The sequence below is a fragment of the Ranitomeya imitator genome, chromosome 7 (genome assembly GCF_032444005.1).
Source record: "Ranitomeya imitator isolate aRanImi1 chromosome 7, aRanImi1.pri, whole genome shotgun sequence".
Lineage (NCBI taxonomy): Eukaryota > Metazoa > Chordata > Amphibia > Anura > Dendrobatidae > Ranitomeya > Ranitomeya imitator.
Genome location: NC_091288.1, coordinates 1,032,930 through 1,051,937, shown reverse-complemented (window position 1 = coordinate 1,051,937; position 19,008 = coordinate 1,032,930). Strand labels below are relative to the sequence as shown.

Here is a 19,008-nt window from a genome sequence, read left to right as displayed (position 1 = left end):
GCACGATACAGCACTGTGGCAGCATTACATTTGCCTCACTGATCCTCCTCCATCACTCTCCACCATCCACCTCACAAACCCCATCCTCCTCCACCATTCTCTATCGCCCCCCTTATGAGCTCCTGTTCTCTTCTACCACCCTCCACGATCTTCCTCACGAACCCCCAACCTCTTTCACCACACTACACTGTCTGACACACATAATTTTGTCCTCAATCCCCACTCGTCCCCCTCCACCACTCTCCACCATCTGTCACACACCCCCGGCCTCCTGCACTACCATGTCCTTCTGCATCACTATCCATCTCACTCACCTGTATCCTCCTTCACCACTCTGTACCCACCGTCACACTCATCCCCATCCCCCATCACCACTCTCAACTGTCGGCCTCACTCAGCCTGTCCTCCATCATACTCCACTGTCCGCCTCACACCCCCAACCTCCTCCACCACTCTCAATTTCCTCCCAACTCACCTCAGCCCTCCTCCACCAATCTGCACCGACCGCCACACTTGCCCCATCCTCCTCCACCGATTGCCACACTCACACCTCTGCTCCTTTACCATTCTCTACAATCAGCCTTACTCACCCAAGTTCTCCACTGCCGCTCTACACTGTTTCTCCTCACCCTTATCCTCCTCTGCCATCCGCCTCACTCACCCTCATCCTCATTCACCACTCTCTGCCGTTTGGTTCACTGACTCCCATCCTATTTCACTACTCTGTATCGATGGGCAAACTCATCCTTCTTCATTACTCTGCACTGACCACTATCCCCCTCCACCACTCTGTATCACCCGCCTCACTTATCCTCATCCTCGACCTCCGCTCAGCACCTGCATCACTTGACCCTGTCCTCTTCCAACACTCTGCACCAACACCCACACTCGCTGCTGTCCACCACCACTCTGCACCTTAGCCAACTTCTTTGCCCTCAATGTGTCTTGCCCATTGTCTGCCTTTCCCATCTGTTCTCTGCCATAGGTGGCCCAGGACCCGCTGTACCTAAGCTGGGTAAGTGTATTATCTCCACACCTCTCACATGCGGTCATCTCTATATGGACAGAATAAGAAGTAAAAGTACCTTCATAAAGCCAGTCGGAGAGTCCATTGTAGATGATCCCCTCCTTTCCCGATGATGTCAGGCGCAGCGAGCTGGACCTCACATCTGCGCGGTAATATATATTATTTTCAAAAATGAAGACCTAGAGAAAAAATGTGTTAGCAGCGTATGAAAAAACAACATATGCAACAAAATTGTTTGAGAAGAAGTAGAAGGAGATGTCCGTAGTCTATTTTGCCTTACTCCTATGTGAATGAAACACAGTGTCACATGTGCACTTTTCACAGTCTCGTTGCACCTTTAAGATGGCTGCAATATACAGACTTGGCACAAGCTATTCCATTTCTCAGAAGCCTGGGGTTGCCCTGACCTTCACCCTGTAACCCGTGTACAGGGCTATGGACGTGCACAGGCAGGGCTGCTATCAGGGCATTACTGCCCTTACTGCTGTACGGGGCCCGGTGAGCCCAGGCCCCGCATCTTATTCTTCTGCTCACCAGGCCCCATCGTGCACTAAAATGCTGTGCGCTGCAGCACACACGTCGGCGCTGGGGCCTGGAAGCTTCTCCTGGAGCTCCACTGCCGTCTAACCTTGATGGCTGCATAGATCCAGCTCCCTCCCCTTTCACTGGACTTCCGGTCAGGCAACGGTGTGTACACAATGACATCATTGCATATGCGCCAACATTGTACGAGGACGCTAGCAGCAGAGCTGTGCTTGCAGGGGATCAGCAGTGATGTAGATATGAAAAAGTAGGGGGGAATGCGGGGCTGCAAATAATTTATTGGGGGCTGCACATGATGAAGTGGGGGGTTGAGGGGACTGCAAATAATGAAGTGTGGGGTGAAGGGGACTGGAAATTATGATGTGAGGGGGAGGAGGGACTGCAAGTGAAACGTGTCTAGGGGACTGCAAATAAGTGGGGGGAGGGGACTGCAAGTGATGATGTGGGGGGGATGGGGGACTGCAAATAATTAAGTAGGGGTGAAGGGGACTGGAAATTATGAAGTGAGGGGGAAGGGGGACTGCAAGCGATGAAGTGGGGGGAGGGGACTGTAAGTGATGAAGTGCGGAGGTGAGTGGGCCTGGAAATAATGACAATGGGGAAGGGGACTGTACATTATGAAGTGGGAGTGAGGGGCACTGGAAGTGATGAAGTGAAGGGGACTGCACATGATGAAGTTGGGGGAAGGGACTGGAACTGCAACTGGTGAAGTGAGAGAGGAATGAGAGACTGCAAATAATGAAGTGGGGGTGAAGAGGAGTGGAATGGGGGGCTGCAAATGATGAAGTGGGGGGGAGGGGAACAGCAAGTGATGGAAGTGAAGGGGGTGGGGGACTGCAAATAATGAAGGGGGGTGAAGGAGGCTGGAAATGATGAAGTGAGGAGATGGTGGACTGCACATGATGAAGTGTGTCTGAGGTGGGACTGAAAATAAAGTGGGGGAGGTGAAGGGGACTTAAAATGATGAAGTAGGGGGAGGGGGCTGCACATGATGAAGTGTGTCTGAGGGGGACTGCAAATGATGAAGTGAGGAGGGATGGGGACTGCAAATAATGAAGTGGAGGGGAGGGGGACAAGGACTGCAAATGATGAAGTGGAGGGGGAGAAGGGGTCTGGAAATGATGGAAGTGAGGCGGAAGGGGGACTGCACATGATGAAGTGGAGGGGAGATGGAATGATGAAGTGGGGGGTGGGAGACTGCAAATGATGAAGTGAAGGGAGAAAGGGGGACTGAAAATGATGAATTGAGGGTGAGGGGCAGGGGACAGCAATTGAATTGAAGGTGGGGGTGGGGAGAGCAAATGATGAATTGAAGGTGGGGGTGGGGAGAGCAAATAATACCCTTATATACCCTTATATACCTTGACGATTGGTGGAGCAGCTTAGTATACATTTTTTTGCAAAACAAAGTATCAACTAAATACCCTGTTTTTTTTCCATCTTTTGACAAGCACTTGCTTATTACTGTGATTTTTTTTACTACAGAGTATTTTTTCCTCACTATGCTCCTTTGTGTCTTTAAGTTTCTTGGTGGTGTGTGAACAGGTTCCCACAGACTTGTTCAGTGTGCAGGTAGCCCATGTGTTTCTGGTTCTATAATTGTTCTCTTGTTTCTACAAGACTGGGGAGTCCACCACTCCTTGTGGGTCATTTGCATTTAAGCTGTTCCATCCTGCATGTCCACATGGATATTCTCTCTCTGAAACCTGCTTATACAGGTACTATACAGATGATCAGGTTTTAAATACATCAGATAGGGATTATATACATTAGTTAGGACTGCTCTATAAGGGTATACCTTGACGATTGGTGGAGCAGCTTAGTATACATTTTTTTGCAGAAAAAAACGTATCAACTAAATACCTTGTTTTTCCATCTTTTGACAAGCACTTGCTTATTACTGTGATTTTTTTACAACAGAGTATTTTTTACCTCACTGTGCTCTTTTGTGTCTTTATGAAAAAGAAAATGCAAAGATGAAGGACATAGAGACATCACTGATGAGTCAGTGTGTTACCTGTACACTGACACTATACATTGTATAACATATACAGAGCTCCTGTGTATAATGTCACTGGTGATCACTGTATTACTGGCACTATATACAGAGCTCCTGTGTATTTTTGATTTTGTTTTTGTCAAAGCAGGTGCATGATTTGCCCCTGCTAGTCAGCTTTAAAACATGTGGAGATTGCCTAACAAACAGGCAATGCCCACATGTATTCAAGCTGTCTAGCACTACTGCCACTACTGGTGATCACTGTATTACCTGTACACTATACACAGAGTTCCTGTGTATATTGTCAATGGTGTTCAATGTATTACCTGTACACTTATACTATATACAGAGCTCCTGTGCATAATGTCACTGGTGTTCACTGTATTACCTGTACACTGACACTATATACAGAGCTCGTGTATAATGTCACTGGTGAGCACTCTATTAACAGTACACTGACAGTATATACATAGCTCTTGTGTATAATGTCACTGGAGATCACTGTATTACCTGTACACTGACACTATATACAGAGCGCCTGTGCATAATGTCACTGGTGATCACTGTATTACCTGTATACTATATACAGAGCTCCTGTGCATAATGTCACTGGTGATCACTGTATTACCTGTACACTGACACTATATACAGAGCTCTTGTGTATAATGTCACTGGAGATCACTCTATTAACAGTACACTCACAGTATATACATAGCTCCTGTGTATAATGCCACTGGAGATCACTGTATTGCCTGTACACTGACACTATATACAGAGCTCCTGTGTATAATGTCACTGGTGAACACTGTATTACCTGTACACTATAACGATAAGATGTCCTCTATCTACTGTTTGCCCCTTTAAATGCCTCATTAAGCATATCCAGAGGGTACCCTCAATCCACAAACCTATCCCTCAGTTCTCGGGCCTGATGGTGAAACCTATTGGGTGATGAACAATTTCGTTTCACCTGAAGGTACTGCCCCTTAGGGATCCCCTTTCTCAAGCTGGAGGGATGGTGGCTATCCCATCGCAAAAGGTTATTAGTGGCCGTGGGTTTTCGGAAGGTTTCTGTAATAATATGCCCCATACTGTCCCTACTAATTCTCAAATCCAAGAAATTAATGGAATCATAATTTATCTCATAGGTGAGCTTAAGCTTCAACTGATTCACATTTAGCTCCTCCACAAATTTCAAGAAGGCATCTGGGCCACCCAACCACAAAATAAGCACATCATCCAGATATCGACCCCAGAATAATATCCTAGGGTTCCACCAGGAATCAACCTCCCCTCCAAAAATGACGGTGTCCTCCCACCAGCCCAGGAACAAGTTAGCGTAGGTGGGTGTGCAGGGACTCCCCATCACCGTGCCCCTGAGCTGGTGGAAGAACTTACCGCCAAATGAGAAGAAGTTGTGTTTTAATATGAATTCTATCAAATCAAGTATAAATTGACTTTGTGCTATATACTCTCGCCCCCTAGATCTCAAATAGTATTCCACAGCTCGAAGCCCAATGTCATGAGCAATAATACTATGCAGGGCTTCTACATCAATGGATGCCAGATACACATCTTCACCCCCGTAATATCTTCCAGCTTAAGAAGGAGGTCCGAGGTATCCCTTACATAGGAGGGTAGGGATATCACAAATGGCCTCAATATCTCATCCAAGTATCGGCCTGCATTCTGGGTAATAGAATCTATCCCAGCCACAATAGGGCGGCCCTTCGGTGGACTTAGCCCCTTGTGCACTTTAGGCAGTGCATAGAAAACTGCCAGGACTGGAAATTTGGGACACATATATTCATATTAATTCTCTGATATTAATTTTAACTCCAAAGTTTTTAATAATAAATTCCTCAATTTATGCAAAAATTCCCCAGTGAGATCATCCCTCAAGATTTTATAAGTGTCCTCATCCTTTAGGATCCTGTTACACATCTGTAGATATTTCTCATGGTTCATTATCACAAGATTGCCCCCCTTATCCGAGGGTTTAACAATCAGTTCCTTATTGCCCGCCAGTTTATCAAGTGCCTCCCTCTCCATTTTTGACATATTCGGATATGTCCTCACCGGATTATCATTCATCTGTTTCAATTCATCCGTCACCAGTTTGGTAAAAATATCAATATTATTATAATCCATACAGGGGGGCATCTTAGTACTCTTAACCTTCAGATCCGTAAAGGGACCCAATCCTGACTGTCCCTCGCTTTCCCTCAATACTCTAATACTTGGAAGGTCCTCCTCCATAATCCCCAAAGATTCACACTCGGCACAGTCATGGGTTTTAACATAGTAACATAGTAACATAGTAACATAGTTAGTAAGGCCGAAAAAAGACATTTGTCCATCCAGTTCAGCCTATATTCCATCATAATAAATCCCCAGATCTACGTCCTTCTACAGAACCTAATAATTGTATGATACAATATTGTTCTGCTCCAGGAAGACATCCAGGCCTCTCTTGAACCCCTCGACTGAGTTCGCCATCACCACCTCCTCAGGCAAGCAATTCCAGATTCTCACTGCCCTAACAGTAAAGAATCCTCTTCTATGTTGGTGGAAAAACCTTCTCTCCTCCAGACGCAAAGAATGCCCCCTTGTGCCCGTCACCTTCCTTGGTATAAACAGATCCTCAGCGAGATATTTGTATTGTCCCCTTATATACTTATACATGGTTATTAGATCGCCCCTCAGTCGTCTTTTTTCTAGACTAAATAATCCTAATTTCGCTAATCTATCTGGGTATTGTAGTTCTCCCATCCCCTTTATTAATTTTGTTGCCCTCCTTTGTACTCTCTCTAGTTCCATTATATCCTTCCTGAGCACCGGTGCCCAAAACTGGACACAGTACTCCATGTGCGGTCTAACTAGGGATTTGTACAGAGGCAGTATAATGCTCTCATCATGTGTATCCAGACCTCTTTTAATGCACCCCATGATCCTGTTTGCCTTGGCAGCTGCTGCCTGGCACTGGCTGCTCCAGGTAAGTTTATCATTAACTAGGATCCCCAAGTCCTTCTCCCTGTCAGATTTACCCAGTGGTTTCCCGTTCAGTGTGTAATGGTGACATTGATTCCTTCTTCCCATGTGTATAACCTTACATTTATCATTGTTAAACCTCATCTGCCACCTTTCAGCCCAAGTTTCCAACTTATCCAGATCCATCTGTAGCAGAATACTATCTTCTCTTGTATTAACTGCTTTACATAGTTTTGTATCATCTGCAAATATCGATATTTTACTGTGTAAACCTTCTACCAGATCATTAATGAATACGTTGAAGAGAACAGGTCCCAATACTGACCCCTGCGGTACCCCACTGGTCACAGCGACCCAGTTAGAGACTATACCATTTATAACCACCCTCTGCTTTCTATCACTAAGCCAGTTACTAACCCATTTACACACAATTTCCCCCAGACCAAGCATTCTCATTTTGTGTACCAACCTCTTGTGCGGCACGGTATCAAACGCTTTGGAAAAATCGAGATAGACCACGTCCAATGACTCACCGTGGTCCAGCCTATAGCTTACCTCTTCATAAAAACTGATTAGATTGGTTTGACAGGAGTGATTTCTCATAAACCCATGCTGATATGGAGTTAAACAGTTATTCTCATTGAGATAATCCAGAATAACATCCCTCAGAAACCCTTCAAATATTTTACCAACAATAGAGGTTAGACTTACTGGCCTATAATTTCCAGGTTCACTTTTAGAGCCCTTTTTGAATATTGGCACCACATTTGCTATGCGCCAGTCCTGCGGAACAGACCCTGTCGCTATAGAGTCCCTAAAAATAAGAAATAATGGTTTATCTATTACATTACTTAGTTCTCTTAGTACTCGTGGGTGTATGCCATCCGGACCCGGAGATTTATTTATTTTAATCTTATTTAGCCGGTTTCGCACCTCTTCTTGGGTTAGATTGGTGACCCTTAATATAGGGTTTTCATTTTTTCTTGGGATTTCACCTAGCATTTCATTTTCCACCGTGAATACCGTGGAGAAGAAGGTGTTTAATATGTTCGCTTTTTCCTCGTCATCTACAACCATTCTTTCCTCACTATTTTTTAAGGGGCCTACATTTTCAGTTTTTATTCTTTTACTATTGATATAGTTGAAGAACAGTTTGGGATTAGTTTTACTCTCCTTAGCAATGTGCTTCTCTGTTTCCTTTTTGGCAGCTTTAATTAGTTTTTTAGATAAAGTATTTTTCTCCCTATAGTTTTTTAGAGCTTCAATGGTGCCATCCTGCTTTAGTAGTGCAAATGCTTTCTTTTTACTGTTAATTGCCTGTCTTACTTCTTTGTTTAGCCACATTGGGTTTTTCCTATTTCTAGTCCTTTTATTCCCACAAGGTATAAACCGCTTACAGTGCCTATTTAGGATGTTCTTAAACATTTCCCATTTATTATCTGTATTCTTATTTCTGAGGATATTGTCCCAGTCTACCAGATTAAGGGCATCTCTAAGCTGTTCAAACTTTGCCTTCCTAAAGTTCAATGTTTTTGTGACTCCCTGACAAGTCCCCCTAGTGAAAGACAGGTGAAACTGTACAATATTGTGGTCGCTATTTCCTAGATGCCCGTCCACCTGCAGATTTGTTATTCTGTCAGGTCTATTAGATAGTATTAGGTCTAAAAGTGCTGCTCCTCTGGTTGGATTCTGCACCAATTGTGAAAGATAATTTTTCTTGGTTATTAGCAGAGACCTGTTGCCTTTATGGGTTTCACAGGTTTCTGTTTCCCAGTTAATATCCGGGTAGTTAAAGTCCCCCATAACCAGGACCTCATTATGGGTTGCAGCTTCATCTATCTTCTTTAGAAGTAGACTTTCCATGCTTTCTGTTATATTTGGGGGTTTGTAACAGACCCCAAAGAGAATTTTGTTACCATTTTTCCCTCCATGAATTTCGACCCATATGGACTCGACATCCTCATTCCCTTCGCTAATATCCTCCCTTAAAGTGGACTTTAGACAAGACTTTACATAGAGACAAACCCCTCCTCCTCCTCTCGGATTTTTACGATCCTTTCTAAACAGACTGTAACCCTGTAAGTTAACTGCCCAGTCATAGCTTTCATCTAACCATGTCTCGGTTATTCCCACTATGTCAAAGTTACCTGTAGATATTTCTGCTTCTAGTTCTTCCATCTTGTTTGTCAGGCTTCTGGCGTTTGCGAGCATGCAGTTTAGAGGATTTTGTTTTGTTCCAATCTCCTTGTTGTGGATTGTTTTAGAAATGTTCTTACCTCCCATCTGAGTATGTTTTCCTGGGTCTTCTTTGTTCGAGTCTAATGTTTTTCTTCCCGTCCCCTCTTCTTCTAGTTTAACGCCCTCCTGATGAGTGTAGCGAGTCTTCTGGCGAATGTGTGTTTCCCAGGTTTGTTGAGGTGTAGTCCGTCTCTGGCGAGGAGTCCATCGTACAAGTAATTCACACCGTGGTCCAGGAATCCGAATCCTTGTTGTCTGCACCATCGTCTTAGCCAGTTGTTTGCATCAAGGATCCTGTTCCATCTCCTGGTGCCATGCCCGTCTACTGGAAGGATAGAAGAAAAAACTACCTGTGCATCCAGTTCCTTTACTTTCTTCCCCAACTCTTCAAAGTCCTTGCAGATTGTCGGTAGGTCCTTCCTTGCCGTATCATTGGTGCCAACATGTATCAGAAGAAATGGGTGGAAGTCCTTGAAGCTGAAGAGCTTTGGTATCCTATCGGTCACATCCTTGATCATCGCACCTGGAAGGCAGCATACTTCTCTTGCAGTTTTAAAAAATTTTCTCCATTTTAATTTCCGGGCAAATAAATTTATATCCTTTACCCAATTGAATCATAATGATTAGTTGGTACAAAAGACAGCCCTTTAGATAGAACAGATCTTTCTATTGGAGACAGTATATAGGAAGAAATATTAATAATTTTATTCTCATCTATTTCTTGGTCATTTCTGATTTTTCCTCCATAGGGACTGCCCCCATTCCCCTCTCATTCTCTAAAAAAAAAGAGAGTGAGGATGATGATGAGGGTACGGAGGATCTTATTGGAGACAAATCCCTTGGGGTATCTAGATAGAGGTAGCACCTCTGGTGGAGTGCTTGCCGTGTCCTTTTGGACAGCTCTTCCATCTTTGGTCCTCATCTGATGCTCAACTCTCACCTGTACCTCCAAGTAGCTGCTAGCATGCGGCAGCAGGTACACCCCGGAACACCGCCTCGGCAGGCGGGTCAAACCAGGTGAGGGTAGCTGTTGGGTTTCTTTGAGACCTACAGTGATTTTCAAGGGTTTGCCTACCTTTGCATGTAAAGACTGGATATGGCAGACTGTGCGGAAGAAACCAAGATTCAACGGATAGACAAGCGATTTCCAGCACAGTGTTGTGGAGCGCTGAGAGGGCGCAGCGAGGCACATGTAGGACACTGCTGGCCATCCACTGCACCCTGACCTATCTCCAGTTGTCGCGCCTAGTTCTTGCCACTGGGGCTCTATAGGTACGGGCGAGAGAGTGAGGTTGACGACTGCGCAACTCTTCCTCACTTTAATCCAAGTCAAGCGCAAGTGATGACTTCAACCACTGCGTAACAAAAGTCATGTGGCGATGGGAGAGTGGCAAAGCAGCAGGTGTGGAGTCACTGGAAGCTATAGTCACGAACCTGCACAGGCGGCCCAGGCCATATGGTCGCTCTCCACTGGACCGAAGCAGCAGTGGAGTTCGGCAGCCTCCTGGGTGTCTGAGCATAGTGGTGGATATACATTCTTCTGGAGTGGTCGAGGCAGCACTGAAAAACGAGAAGCAGGTGTGGGATTTGCTATCAAAACTCATCTTGCTCGTAAACTTACCTGGCTTCCGGAGGGCATCAACGACTGCCTGATAACATTTCAGCTCCCACTTACAAAGAAGAAACACGCGACTCTGATCAGTGCCTATGCTCCCACGATGACTAATCCGGATGACATAGAAGATAAGTTCTACGATGAACTAGACACACTTATTTCAGCAATCCCACAGGCAGACAAGCTCATTATACTTGGGGACTTTAATGCCAGAGTGGGAACAGACCATCAAAACTGGGAAGGGGTCATTGGGAGACATGGCCTGCTGCTCCTCAAGATGTGTGCCACACATGACCTTGTCATCACCAACACTTTATTCCGCTTACCCACATGCAAGAAGACATCATGGATGCACCCACGCTCTAGGCATTGGCATCTCATTGATTACATCATTGTCAGGAAAAGGGATGAGATGGATTTTAGAGTGATGAGGGCCATGTGCGGTGCAGACTGCTGGACTGACCATCGCCTCATTATGTCTAAGTGCAGGCTCCGCATCCTGCCTGCGAGGAGACCCCAAGGGCAGAAAACGACAAAGAGGCTGAATATCTATAAGCTGCAAAATAAAAGAATTGCAAGGGAACTTGCCAATGACCTTGATGGCAGACTGTTAAATATACTGCAGGCAAAGGAGATTGGCGTTGAGGAACAGTGGACAATTCTGAGAGATGCTGTTTATAATACTGCTCTGGAGAATCTTGGATCAGCAACCAGAAATAATCAAGACTGGTTCGATGAAAACGACGAGGAAATAAAGACACTCCTAGAAGAGAAACATCAGCGGTATTAGGTGTATCAAAATGACCCCACGTCGTTAGCTAAGAAAGGTGCCTTTACCAACATAAAAAGAAAGGTACAAATCAAGCTACGCGAGATGCAGGATATCTGGTTTAGCAAGAAGGCCGACGAAATTCAGGGCTATGCAGATACCCATGACCAGAAACGCTTCACGATGCGCTCAAAGCTGTATATGGACCCCAGTCATCAAGCTCTTCATCTCTGCTTAACGCAGATGGAACTAAGCTGCTGACAGAAAGGAAACAAATTCTGGAACGGTGGGCTGAGCACTTTAATAATATTCTTAATCGCCCTGCCAATATCAATGATGAGGCTATTGCTCGCCTGCCCCAGGTAGAAATCAACAAGGAGCTTGATGTTCTTCTAAGTGGAGATGAAGTCAGGAAAGCAGTAAAACAACTTTCTTGTGGAAAAGCACCCGGAAATGATGCTATACCTGCTGAGGTATATAAATCTGGCGGCCCTGTTCTGATGCAAACGGTGACCAAACTATTCCAATATATGTGGACAAAGGAACAGGTTCCACAACAGATGAAAGATGCCAGCATAATCCACATATACAAGAGGAAAGGTGTTCTGCCCATCTTAATGTGCAAAGAGTTAATTATCATGTTATTCAAGTTGTGGCCACTGGAGGTCATCAGTTGCCTACTTTTCATGTTGTTTACCAACCTTTCCCTCCTAAGAGCAATGTCTTATGGGTTAGTTCCGCCCACATTCTTCTTGTGAAGACAAGCTTCAGTAGCCATTTTTCCTGAGATCTGCAGAGAGGCACACGTGCTCCTGTCTCGCTTACTTTCTTACCCCTGTCCTAACGGATCTCGTTTTTCACCAGTCATCCACTATGATCAGTCATCCACTATGATCAGTCATTCACTATGATTATTCACTGAACATCCACCTTGTACATCAACATCATTCACTATTTGATCATCTACTATGAATACTGTCCACCATTGTTGTTCAACGTTATAGTTTTGGTTATCATCACCCTAATAAATAAGACTTAAGCATCAACACAGTCTGTTTACTGGGATGTGGATGAAGGTTTAGCCGTATGTTGGAATCCACACAGCATCCTACGTGGAGGAAGGCAGAACAGTGAAAAACGAGACCGCCAGTCGCAGGCGGTGATTGTAAAGTAAGATCAGATTAGCTGCCTTCAGTGAAACTGATAGCCGGTCGCAGGCTGTAGTTGTTCAGACTGTACGGAACCGCTAACACCCACACTGTTCCGCATTCGGGTATCACAGCAGCCGCCATACAGCCGCGGGACTATACTGCAGCCCGCCAAGAGGAGCTACATCATTCCCGCCACGCGGAAGCTCACCGCACCTAGACTCAGTTTCCCGCCAAAACACTCAGCAGTACGCAGCTAAGCGCACAATGTCTCGAAACAGCACATCCTCACTCAAGACGAGGTCACGAGCAAGCTCGAGCAGGTCATCATTAGCAGAGCTGGCTGCTGTCGCTCGTGCTGAAGCTGAAGCAGCCAAAGCGAGGTCCTCCTTTGCCGAGAAAGAAATGCATCTAAAGCTGAGACAAGCAGAGCATGAGGCAGAAAAGGTGAGTTTGCAGGCAGAACAAACTGCACGCCTGCAAGCCGAAACCGCACGTTTGCGGGCAGAGCATGAAGCAGAAAATGCACGTTTGCGGGCAGAGCAAGAAGCAGAAGGTGCGCGCCTGCAAGTGTCTCTAGAAAGACTTATGGTAGACAAAGAGGCAGCAGCTGCAATAGCTAAGGCAGAGTACTTGGAAGCCATGAAGGATCCTGATTATGAGAGACGCAGCAACGTTCTTGGAACAGATCTAGAGCAGCAAGATCCAGCTCAGCGCGTCGCAGAGTACGTTCATCGACACTCCAGCATGGACAACACCCTCGACAGACTACAACGATCAGCCTACGCCGATTATCATCGATCCAACCCCGAACTTCACTACTACAAACAAGAAGACGTCCAAGACAGAGGAGTCGACCACAGCTACCGTTCCACTGAGAAGAAGGTACAGCTCCCACCTCACCTTAAAGAGACATCTTCTTCACCAGAAAGGTACTATGCAGACTGTCCGAAGCCAAGAGCGTCTCACAGGTATGGTGATGCACCACACACTAGACATGGCTATAACATACCGGCTCGTACCAACACTGATCAAGCCACCATAGACTTAGCAAAGTTCTTTGCCCGCCGAGAACTGGTAACAAAAGGACTTGTAAAGTTCACTGACAAAGCCGAAAACTACAGGTCGTGGCGAGCTTCGTTCCAGAACGCCATTCAGGGACTGGACCTTTCTAGTAGTGAGGAGTTAGATCTCCTGGTAAAGTGGCTTGGAACTGAATCGGTCGAGCATGCTAAAAGACTAAGAGACATTAACATAGAATACCCACACATAGGTTTACGTAAAGTGTGGGAAAGACTTGACGAATGCTATGGGTCCGTAGAAGTAATAGAGAATGCTTTATTCAAAAGAATTGATGATTTCCCTAAGATAGGGCCCAAGGGTTATCAAAGACTTATAGAATTGAATGATTTATTGATAGAGTTACAGGTCGCCCAGAAGGAAGGTCACTTGGCTGGATTGGCATTCTTAGACACTGCTAGGGGTGTCAATCCAATAGTACAAAAACTTCCTTACAATCTTCAAGAAAGGTGGATTATACATGGTTCACGGTATAAACAAATTCATAACGTACCATTCCCTCCTTTTGCTGTATTTGTTGAGTTTGTCACCCAGCAAGCCAAGATCAGAAATGACCCTAGTTTTGATTTCACTCTGTCATGCTCCACTACCCCTGGTGTCAAACCCAGTAAGACACCCGTGGCAGTCCATAAAACTGATATTGATTCCACAGGTCCTCCACACAAGACAACTAAGCCCCCTACGGAAGAGAGCAAACCTCAGGATGTCAGTAAGCAGTGTCCTCTACACAGGAAACCACATCCTCTACTAAAGTGCAGAGCCTTCAGGGAGAAGACTTTAGAGGATCGCAAAGGTTTCCTCAAGGAAAACAACATCTGCTTCAAATGCTGTGCTACGACCTCTCACTTCGCCAGGAACTGTGGAGCTAGCGTGAAATGTGCAGAATGCAGCAGCACGGATCACAATACAGCCTTGCATCCTGGACCACCTCCAGGAGTGTTGTCACAAGCAGAGGAGCATGATGAGAAACAGAAGAACACCGATGAAGACACCCCTGCGGTCACCTCTCAATGTACGGAGATCTGTAAGGGACTCAAGGGAGGAAGATCCTGCTCAAAAATCTGCCTTGTCCGAGTCTATCCAACAGGCCACAGAGACAAAGCGCTCAAGATATATGCAATCCTAGATGACCAAAGTAATAGGTCTTTAGCCAGGTCCATCTTCTTTGACAACTTCAGCATTGTAGGCCCCGGTTCTCCCTACTCCCTAGGGCCATGTTCAGGTACCGTCGAGACGGCGGGGAGGAAAGCAACCAGATACAAAGTGGAGTCCATGGATGGCCAGACCTGTCTGTCACTACCGACCATCCTGGAGTGCAACCAGATTCCTGACAACAGGTCTGAGATACCGTCACCAGAGGTGGCAACGTATCACCCCCACCTGAAGCGTATAGCCCACCTGATACCTAAGTTGGAACCAGAAGCGCCAATAGCTTTACTTCTGGGAAGAGATATTCTACGAGTCCACAAGACTAGAGAATATATCAACGGCTCACTGAATGCTCCATACGCGCAGAGGCAAGACCTTGGATGGGTCATTGTAGGAGATGTCTGTCTAGGAGGAGCACACAAGCCGGTCTCAGTCAACAGTATGCTTACCAGCACACTAGAAAATGGACGTCCATCTCTCTTCCAGCCGTGTCACAATAGTCTGCTGGTAAAGGAACTACCGAGCAGCACTCCCCTACCTTGCCCTTTCTCAGTTCCTATCAACGAAGACCACGCCTGTGAAGTTGAACAAGACCACATAGGATGTACAGTCTTCCACAGGACGAAGGAAGACAACAAGGTAGCGATGTCTATAGAAGACAAGATATTCCTGGACATCATGGACGAACAAATAGTCAAGGATACGGCAAATAGTTGGATCGCACCTCTACCATTTCGACCTCAGAGGAGACGCCTACCCAACAACAAGGAATTGGTCTACAGCAGATTCATCTCCCTAAGACACAAGCTTCAGAAGTCACCTGAGACGAAGGAACATTTCTTCACCTTCATGGGAAAGATATTCCAGAACAACCACGCAGAGATTGCACCTGCACTTCGACACGGAGAGGAGTGTTGGTACCTGCCCATCTTCGGAGTGTACCATCCTAAGAAGCCAGGTCAAATTAGAGTGGTATTCGACCCAAGTGCCAAATACGAAGACGTGTCATTGAATGATGTCTTACTGTCGGGCCCAGACCTCAACAACAGACTTCTGGAAGTATTACTCTGTTTCCGTAGAGATTCAGTGGAATTTATGGCCGACATACAACAGATGTTCCACTGTTTTCTCGTCAAAGAGGAACACAGAAACTACCTGTGGTTCTTCTGGTACCGTGACAACGACCCGGACGAAGACATCGCAGAGTACCGGATGCGGGTACACATCTTTGGGAACAGTCCTTCCCCAGCGGTCGCAATCTACGGCCTCCGACATTCTGCCAAAAAGGGTGAAGAAGAGTATGGCTCGGACGTCAGGTCCTTTGTGGAAAAGGATTTTTACGTGGATGACTGTTTGAAGTCCACACCGACAAGTGAGGCCGCAATCAGTCTACTAAAGAGGACTCGTGACATGCTCGCTCAGTCTAACCTAAGGTTACACAAGATTTCTTCCAACAGCCGAGAGTTGATGGAAGCCTTTCCCTCTGAAGACTATTCCAGCGATCTAAAGGATTTAGACCTCAGCATCGACCCCCTTCCTATGCAGCGGAGCCTTGGATTGCTGTGGGACCTGAAGACAGATACCTTCACCTTTCAGATCAGCCAGGATGAGAAACCCTTCACGCGCAGAGGAGTTCTTTCCTTCGTGAATAGTTTATACGACCCCTTGGGGTTCGTAGCTCCAGTAACCATCCAAGAAAAGCTGATGCTCAGGGACTTCACCCAAGACACTACTGGTTGGGATGATCCACTTCCAGCGGGAAAGGCTGACCTGTGGGCAGAGTGGAGGAAGTCTCTTGAAGCCCTGACCAACCTTCGTGTGAAACGACCGTATGCTCCTGTGCCATCCACAAAGGTCAAAACGCAAACACTTTGTATTTTCTGTGATGCATCAGTCAAAGCGATTGCAGCAGTAGCGTACCTCAAATCCACAGACGTAAGTGGACAATGCCATATCGGGTTCGTTATGAGCCGGACGAAATTGGCGCCACTTCGTGAACACACGATACCCAGACTGGAACTCTGTGCTGCTGTCCTCGCAGTTGAGTTGGCCGAGCTGGTCTCGGATGCGATGGGCCTGAAGATCGGGGATGCAGAGTTCTACACCGATAGCAAGGTGGTACTGGGGTACATCTGTAACGAGACACGACGCTTCTACGTCTACGTCAGCAACCGGGTACTTCGGGTAAGAAGATCCACCGACCCTAATCAGTGGCACTACGTACCTACTCATCACAATCCTGCGGACCACGCGACTAGATCCGTTGCACCCAGTCATCTGAAGGACACTTCATGGTTCACAGGTCCTACCTCTTTGTACCGTTCGATGTCCCAGATCAACAGGCCTGAAACTTTCGAACTAGTGGGTCCAGACACGGACGAAGAGATCCGACCTCAAGTGTCTGCTCTACATACAGAGATTTCAAGCTGCCACCTCGAATCTCACCGGTTCAGCAGGTTCTCCACCTGGAAGTCACTTGTTCGAGCTATATCTTGTCTATTTCTTGTAACCCAGTCCTACAAGACAGCACTTTCTAGTGATTCTGGAGATCCATCCATCCTTACTCCTGCAATGTTACTCACACAGAAAACCTGTGTCCCGAAAGCTCCACTCAGAGAATTCAATGACAAAGACCTCTACAGATGACAATGGAGGTAAGTACAAAGCGTGTCCAACGTCTTCTGGAATAGATGGAGGAAACAGTATCTCTCCACTCTGCAAAGCAGGACAAAGTGGCAGAAAGACCGCTCAAACATTCAATCTGGCGATGTTGTACTCGTCAAAGACAGTTGGCCACTCGGCCTAGTCATTAAGACCCTGCCCAGTAAAGATGGGAAAGTGCGGAAAGTAGAGGTCAGAGTGTGCAAGCTTGGAGAAAACAAACTGTTCCTCAGACCCGTTACCGAGCTTGTATTATTATTTTCCCCAAAAGAACCTAATTGTGGCATATGTTGACGCCAAGCAGGGAGTGTTCTGCCCATCTTAATGTGCAAAGAGTTAATTATCATGTTATTCAAGTTGTGGCCACTGGAGGTCATCAGTTGCCTACTTTTCATGTTGTTTACCAACCTTTCCCTCCTAAGAGCAATGTCTTATGGGTTAGTTCCGCCCACATTCTTCTTGTGAAGACAAGCTTCAGTAGCCATTTTTCCTGAGATCTGCAGAGAGGCACATGTGCTCCTGTCTCGCTTACTTTCTTACCCCTGTCCTAACGGATCTCGTTTTTCACCAGTCATACACTATGATCAGTCATCCACTATGATCAGTCATTCACTATGATTATTCACTGAACATCCACCTTGTACATCAACATCATTCACTATTTGATCATCTACTATGAATACTGTCCACCATTGTTGTTCAACGTTATAGTTTTGGTTATCATCACCCTAATAAATAAGACTTAAGCATCAACACAGTCTGTTTACTGGGATGTGGATGAAGGTTTAGCCGTATGTTGGAATCCACACAGCATCCTACGTGGAGGAAGGCAGAACAAAAGGTAATCGCCAATCTTGTGACAACCATCGAGGCATCTCCCTTCTGTCCACTGCAGGAAAAATATTGGCTCGTCTCTTGCTCAACTGCCTTCTACATCACCTTGAGCAAGGACTATTACCCGAAAGCCAGTGTGGTTTCCATGCTAAACGTGGAACAGTAGATATGGTCTTTTCAGCACGCCAACTTCAGGAAAAGTGCCAGGAGCAACACCGTGACCTTTATGTAACTTTTGTTGGTTTGACCAAGGCTTTTGACACAGTCAGTAGAGACGGCCTGTGGAAGATCATGGCAAAATTCGGCTGCCCGTGCAAGTTCATCTCAGTCATCCGGCAGTTCCATGATGGCATGATGGTGAAGGTTCTGAACGATGAAGACGTATCTGAGGCTTTGCCAGTAACAAATGGCGTAAAACAAGGCTGTGTGCTTGCTCCAACCCTGTTCAGTATGCTGTTCTCTGCAATGTTAAGTGATGCCTTTAACAACTGTGAAGATGGAATCCAGGTTAGGTACAGGACTGATGGCAAGCTATTCAACCCAAAACGCCTGAAGGCGGTTACGAAAGTGCATGAGACTGTTATCCGTGAATTACTATTTGCTGATGACTGTGCACTTAACGCTAGCACGGAACAGCAGATGCAGCATGAAATGGACTGTTTTTCGCAAGCCTGCGACAGTTTTGGGCTCGAGATCAACATTAGAAAAACCGAAGTCATGTATCAACTGGTTCCAGGAAAACTGTACAAGGAGCCACGTATCACGGTGAAGGAGCAAAACCTCAAAGCAGTCGATAACTTCACCTACTTAGGCAGCACACTTTCCCGTGAAGTAACCATAGACGCTGAGGTTAATAACAGAATCGCCAAAGCCAGTGCCGCCTTCGGGAGACTGCGTAAGAACTGTTATGGCTGGCAATCAGGCAACACAGCGTGCAGTAATCAGCGCACATAC

The 19,008-nt window shown here is 46.0% G+C and overlaps 1 protein-coding gene across 3 annotated transcripts in view; it reads right to left on the bottom strand.

Moving 5' to 3' along the window:
- The window catches only part of DPP10 (dipeptidyl peptidase like 10), a 634,899-nt gene that overhangs the window by 330,929 nt on the left and 284,962 nt on the right, over positions 1 to 19,008 (bottom strand). For 2 of the 3 annotated variants that reach the window (XM_069732554.1, XM_069732555.1), the window contains one exon: positions 1,086 to 1,206. In XM_069732554.1, coding sequence (XP_069588655.1) covers positions 1,086 to 1,206 — 121 coding nt within the window. Of the gene's footprint in view, positions 1 to 1,085; positions 1,207 to 8,836; positions 9,131 to 19,008 lie in introns of those variants that run through there. The other variant, XM_069732553.1, reaches the window with a different exon arrangement.